The 6,056-nt window shown below is 69.3% G+C and overlaps 1 protein-coding gene across 1 annotated transcript; it reads right to left on the reverse strand.

Annotated features, from left to right (window-relative positions):
- Positions 1 to 258: 258 nt before the first annotated feature.
- LOC112955331 (retinol dehydrogenase 12-like) lies at positions 259 to 3,967 on the reverse strand. The gene is made up of 6 exons (XM_026048608.1): positions 3,796 to 3,967; positions 1,822 to 2,061; positions 1,654 to 1,743; positions 1,383 to 1,571; positions 554 to 660; positions 259 to 459 (listed from the first exon to the last, which is right to left on the reverse strand). Exons 1-6 carry the CDS (start codon positions 3,965 to 3,967, stop codon positions 259 to 261), a joined length of 999 nt encoding a protein of 332 aa, XP_025904393.1.
- Positions 3,968 to 6,056: the final 2,089 nt, after the last annotated feature.

A 6,056-nucleotide genomic window follows, 5' to 3' on the forward strand; every position in this document is an offset into this window, starting at 1 on the left:
GAGCTCTCGCTGGCCGGCAGCCGCGTGTCGGGCGGCACCGTGGCGCTGCTGCTGGCCGCCGACAGCCGCCTGCGCCGCCTCGACCTGGCGCGCTGCCCCGACGTGCTGCGGCGCGACTACGACGCCTTCGTGCAGGCCGCGCGCAGGCGCCGCCTCGACCTGCACATCGCCTGGGAGTAGCGGCCCGCGCGCCACACTTTAATAAAGCACTTTGTACCGCGCCAGCCGGGGCTGAGCTGCCGCCGTGCCCGGGGAGGGTCAGGAACGAGCGCCTGCGCCCGCGGCCAGCCCCGTGAGCCGCTCCGACTCGTCCCAGAGCTGGCGGGCCAGGCGCGGGTCGCGCGCGGGCGCCGCGGGCAGCGCCAGGCGGCAGTCGCTGCTGAAGTATTTGCCCGAGATGCCCGCGGCCTCCTCGGACACGGCGCAGAAGATGGTGCTGGTGGCTCCCTCCTCCGGGGACTGCGGGCCGGTTAGGACAGGAGGGGAGTGACGCATCCCCCGCCCTGTCCCCAGAGCACCACCAGGCACCCTCTGTCCCCTGGGCACCACTCACCTTCATGAAGGGGCCGGCGAGGGCGAAGAGCACGCGCACGGGCCAGCTGAAGTGGCGCATGATGCCCGTCCTCACCACGCCGGGGCTCAGCGCGTTGACCGTCACCCCTGCGCCACCGCAGCCTCAGCGCCCGCCGCGAGGGACCGGGCGCCCCGCGGGGAGCAGCGCCCGGCCCGCCGGGGGGCACGGTGGGTGCACGGGTGTGTTGGTGGCATGGTGTGACAGGGCAGAGCATGGCCGTGCACGGTGCAGGACAGCGCGGCACAGCATGGTGTGGCATGAGAATGGCACGGCATGCACATGGCACAGCACCATGCAGCACAGCACGGCACAGCGTTGCACACACAGCGCGGCACAGCACTGCGTGCCACGCTGTGCTGTGGCTGGGAATGCTGTCGCCTTGCATCGCACGGCACAAAATGCCATGGCACCGCGTGGCATGTGCAGGGCACAGCAAGGTGCAGCATGAGCGCAGCGTGGCACAGCACCGCATGGCATGATATGCCATGGCCATGAATGGCACAACTTGGCCTGGCACAGCATGGGGCAGCATGCAGGGCTTGGCACGGCATTGCACGGCCTGGCACAGCATTGTGCAGCCTGGCACGGCACTGCACAGGCCAGCACGGCATTGCACGGCCTGGCACAGCATTGCACGGCCTGGCACGGCATTGCATTGCCAGGCACAGCATTGCACAGCCTGGCACGGCATTGCACAGCCTGGCACAGCATTGTGCAGCCTGGCACAGCACTGCACAGGCCAGCACGGCATTGCACGGCCTGGCACAGCATTGCCGGGCCTGGCACGGCTGTGCGGTCCCGCACCCACCTGTGCCCTGCAGGCGCCGCGCCAGCTCGGCGGTGAAGAGCAGGTTCATGAGCTTGCTGCTGTTGTAGGCCTGGTCGTAGCCGCCGTGGGGCCGCTGCCCCGTGAGGTGGCGCAGGTCCACGGTGCCCGCGCTGTGCCGGAACGACGACACGTTGACGATGCGGGCGGGCGCCGAGGCCTTGAGCAGCTCTGCGGGAGGCGGCGCTGAGCGCGGCGCCGGCGCTGGCGGCGCTGCCGCGGCCGCCGGCTGCCCGAGCGCCCGGCCCCTCACCCAGCAGCAGGTTGGTGAGCAGGAAGGGCCCCAGGTAGTTGGTGGCGAAGGTCTCTTCGAGCCCCTCGGGCGTCACGGCAAAGGGCAGCCCTGGCGGAGGCGGCACGTGGGGCCGGTGCCACCGCGGTGGGCGCCGGCCCCGCGGCCCCGGAGCCCCGGTGCGCGTACCGGTGACGGCGGCGTTGTTGACGAGCAGGTGGAGGTGGCGCTCGTGGCGCAGCACGTGGCGCGCGAAGGCGCGCACCGAGGCCAGCGAGGCGGTGTCGAGCGGCAGCGGCAGCACCGCCGCGTTGCCCGTGGCCGCGCGGATGTCGCGGGCGGCCGCGCGGCCCCGCTCGCGGCTCCGGCACGCCAGGATGGTGCGGGCGTTCCTGCGCGCCAGCTCCAGCGCCACATGCTTGCCGATGCCTGCGGCACGGGCAGCGTGCGGTGGCACCCGGGCGGGCATCGCCGCTGCCCACGGCGCAAGAGCCCCCCGAACCCCGCTGCTGCTGCGTGTCGTGGAGCGGGAATGGTGGGGACGGGAAGGGATGGGATGGGACGGGAGGGACAGGATGGGATGGGATGGAATGGGACCGGATGGGAAGGCTGGGATGGGATGGGATGGGATGGGATGGGATGGGATGGGATGGGATGGGATGGGATGGGAAGAATGGGTTGGGATGGGACAGAATGGGATGGGATGAGACAGGATAGGAGGGGAGGGGATGGACAGGAGGGGATGGGAGGAATGGGATGGCATGGCATGGCATGGTATGGCATTGGATGGGACGGGATGGGATGGGACAGGAGGAGAGGGACAGAATGGGATGGGATGGGTCAGGATGGGATGGGATGGGAGGGACAGAAACAGATGGAATGGGATGGGATGGGATGGGATGGGATGGGATGGGATGGGATGGGATGGGAGGAATGGGATGGGAAGGAACAGGACAGGATGGAATGGGACGGAACAGGAAGGGAGGAATGGGACAGGATGGGATGGGATGGGAGGAATGGGATGGGATGGGACAGGACGTGACAGGATGGGAGAAATTCGATGGGATAGGATGGGATGGGAGAGATGGGACAGTCCTAGGGCAGGGCTGGCATGTCCCTGGTATGTGTTCTGCAGCATTCACCAGCTCCTGCTGCCCAAACCAGCAGGCACAGAGCTGGGCACAGAATCATAGAATCACAGAATGCTCAAGGTTGGAAGGGACCTCAGAGGTCATCTAGTCCAACCCCCCTGCACACGCAGGGTCACCTAGAGAAGTGGGGCAAGGTGCAGTACGGCACGGTGGGCACGGTGCAGCATGCCCAGCACAATGCGGGGTGGTGCAATACAGCACGGTGCAGCATGCCCAGCACAATGCGGGGTGGTGCAACACGGCACGGTGCGGCACGCTCAGTGCGGTGCAGTATGGTGCAATACGGCACGGTGCAGCACGCTCAGCACTGTTCAGCATGGCGCAGCACGGCACGGTGCAGCACGGTGTGGCACCACGTACCAGGACCGTGCAGTGTGGGGCCACGCAGGCAGGGCAGCTCGCGGCACGGGGGGCTGAGGAGCGGGCGCAGCCCCACGGTGCCGCCCCACGGTTTGCAGAGTGGCGCCTGCTCCGGGAGCAGGGCCCGGGCGCGTGCCCGCACGGGCAGCGCGGCACCGGCCGTCAGTCATTAACCAGCCAGGGCAGAGTCCAGCGCGGGGCTCCCTGGTGGCTGGGCTGCTGCCGGAGCCCGGGAGCTGCGGGAGCTGCCTGGGAACGCGGCACTGGCACCGGCACCGGCACTGGCACCGGCCCCGGCACCGCTCGCTGCCCCCGGTGCCGCGCGGTCACTGCGCACCGGGACTAGGACCGGCCCAGCCCGGCCCAGCTGCGCCCTGAGGGCAGCTGAGCCCTGTGCTGGGCAGAACCACAGAGCACTGCGCCCTGCATCTGGTCCTGCGCCCTGCAGCCCGGTCCTGCACCCCGTGCCCGTGTCCTGCACCCGTGTCCTGCTCCCTGTGCCCCTGTCCTGCGCCCTGCACCCCGGTCCTGCACCCTGCACCCGTGTCCTGTCCCCTCCACCTGTGTCCTGCACCCTGCACCCAGGTCCTGCGCCTGCGCCCTGCCTGCTGCACCCCGCTCCCGTGCAGCCGCGTGCCGCCGCGCCGCGCACCGCTGTTGGCTCCGGTGACGATGACGGTCTTGCCGGTGAGGTCGGTGGGGCAGGCGCGGGGCCGCCAGGCGCCGCGGTGCCGCTGGGCGCGCAGCAGCAGCAGCAGCAGCAGCAGCAGCAGCAGCGTGAGCACGAACCAGCACGGGTGGCTGCAGGCGCTCGGCAGCTCCATGCTGCGCCGGGGACCTTGACCCGGCGGCGGCAGCACTGCGCTGTGCGCGAGGGAAGGGGTAACACCCGAACCGGCGCGGCTGCGCAAACTGCAGGGGAGCAGAACAGCCAGGCAGAAATGTTGGGTGCTGCTCCCAGGAACAAGATGGGGAAGTGGAAAGTCTTGCGGGGCAGGGACGGTCTCGCTCTGTTAAAATTTGATGCAGCTCCCAGCTGGCCAAAGACCTGGTAACAGCTGAGAGCAGAGAGCAAACCCTTCCCGCTGACGGCACCGGGACCGTAACTTTGGAAGCGACCTGAATCCCCGAATCCCAGAGTGGCTGAGGTTGGCAGGCACCTCTAGGGATCCCCCAGTGCAGGCCCTGCTCCACAGGGACACCCGGAGCACGGGACACCCGCTCCATCCTGGCGCGTTGGCAGATCTGCAGAGCAGGAGCCTCCGCAGCCTCCCTGGGCTCCCTGGGCCAGGGCTGGGCACCCTCACACCAAGGAAGTTCTTCCTTGGAGACGAAACTTCCTGTGCTTCAGCTCACACCCATTTCCCCTCTCCTGTCCCTGGCCACCACCGAGCAGAGCGTGGCCCCGTCCTCCCTCCGTTCCCCCTTCATGAACTTGGACATGTTATTCAGGTCCCCTCCCTCAGCCTCCTCCTCTCCAGCTTAAACAGGCCCCGCTCGCTCAGGCTCCGCTCACCCGAGCTGCTCCAGGCCCTTCCCCATCCCTGTCGCTCTGCGCTGGCCCCTCTCCAGCAGCTCCCCGTCCCCCCGGTCCTGGGGAGCCCGGAGCTGCCCCCYGTGCTCCAGGTTTGGGCTCCCCAGGGCTGAGCAGAGGGGCAGGATCAGGATCCCTCCCTGCCCTGCTGCCAACGTCCTGCCCATGCAGCCAGGAGCCCATTGGCCTCCTTGGCCACCAGGCGCTGCTGCCCCATGGGCACCTTGGTGTCCCCAGGACCCCCAGGCCCCTCTCCATGGAGCTGCTCCCCAGCAGGTCACCCCTGATCAGTGCTGGTGCCTGGGGCTGTCCCTGCCCAGCGCAGGACCCTGCCCTTGTCCTTGTGGAACCTCAGGAGCTTCCTCTGTCCAGGTCCCTCTGGATGGCAGCACAGGCCTCCGGAGTGTCGGCCACTGCACCCAGCTTGGGACCGTCCACAAAGACGGACAAGAGCTTCTGTGAGAACCAGCTTATAATAACGGGCATAACAGGCACCTCCTCCTTCCCGGCGGGCACCAGAGACCGTGTCTGGCTGAAGAGCCGAGCAGGGATCGGGAACGAGGCCCCAACAGCTCCTCCGGCTCCGTGTGACGTGAGGATCCCTCCGTTCCCTCAGCCTGGGTGTGAGGTGTCCCCATCGTTCCAGCTCCCGGGACGTGCAGGGTGCCCGGGTGCTCCTTGCAGCACCTCGGGCTCGCACCTTGCAGCCTGGCAGTGCCCGCGGCTCCATGATCCCTGTCCGTGCAGCATCCCGCGCCCGGAGACGCCACGGAGCACAGGGACCCCCGGGCAGCTGGGCGCTGTGTCCAGCCGCGCCAAGACTCGCCCGCCCCTTCCCAGAACTCATCCCCGTTCCCTTCCCCAGCCAGGGGCACTGGGCCAGGCCGCGTCGCTGCGAGGGTCCCGCGCGGTGCCCCGGGGTGCAGGGAGAGGGATCAGAGCGGGGAGGGCCCTGGAGAGGCCGGTGCCGCAGGAGCCGCTGGCAGGCACACCAGGGACACGTCCTTGGCATCCGGGCAGGGACAGTGCCCAAGCGAGAGGGGACACCGGGCACTGCGTGGGACGGGTCAGAGGCTCCCTCCTTCCTGCCAGCACCTTAACCAGAGCCATGGGCACCACGTGCCAAGCGCCGTGGCCGCTAAGCCGCGGGACACGGGCAGCGCCGGCGGGCGCAGCGGCAGCCCCGAGCGCACAGGAAGGCAGCGGCGCACACGGGGCTGAGCAGAGGCCGCTTCTCTTGGAGCCGCGCGGCGCGGGGCGCCCCGGGGCGCTCAGTGCTGCCAGGGCCTGCGCGGCCCTGGCGACAAGTGCTGGATCTGGAGGCCGCGGCTGCTGGTGACATGCGACACGGCCAGGGCCGGCGCGGGCACGGCCAGCGC

Source organism: Nothoprocta perdicaria, unplaced genomic scaffold (assembly GCF_003342845.1).
Source record: "Nothoprocta perdicaria isolate Ctin4 unplaced genomic scaffold, notPer1 scaffold_559, whole genome shotgun sequence".
Classification (NCBI taxonomy): domain Eukaryota; kingdom Metazoa; phylum Chordata; class Aves; order Tinamiformes; family Tinamidae; genus Nothoprocta; species Nothoprocta perdicaria.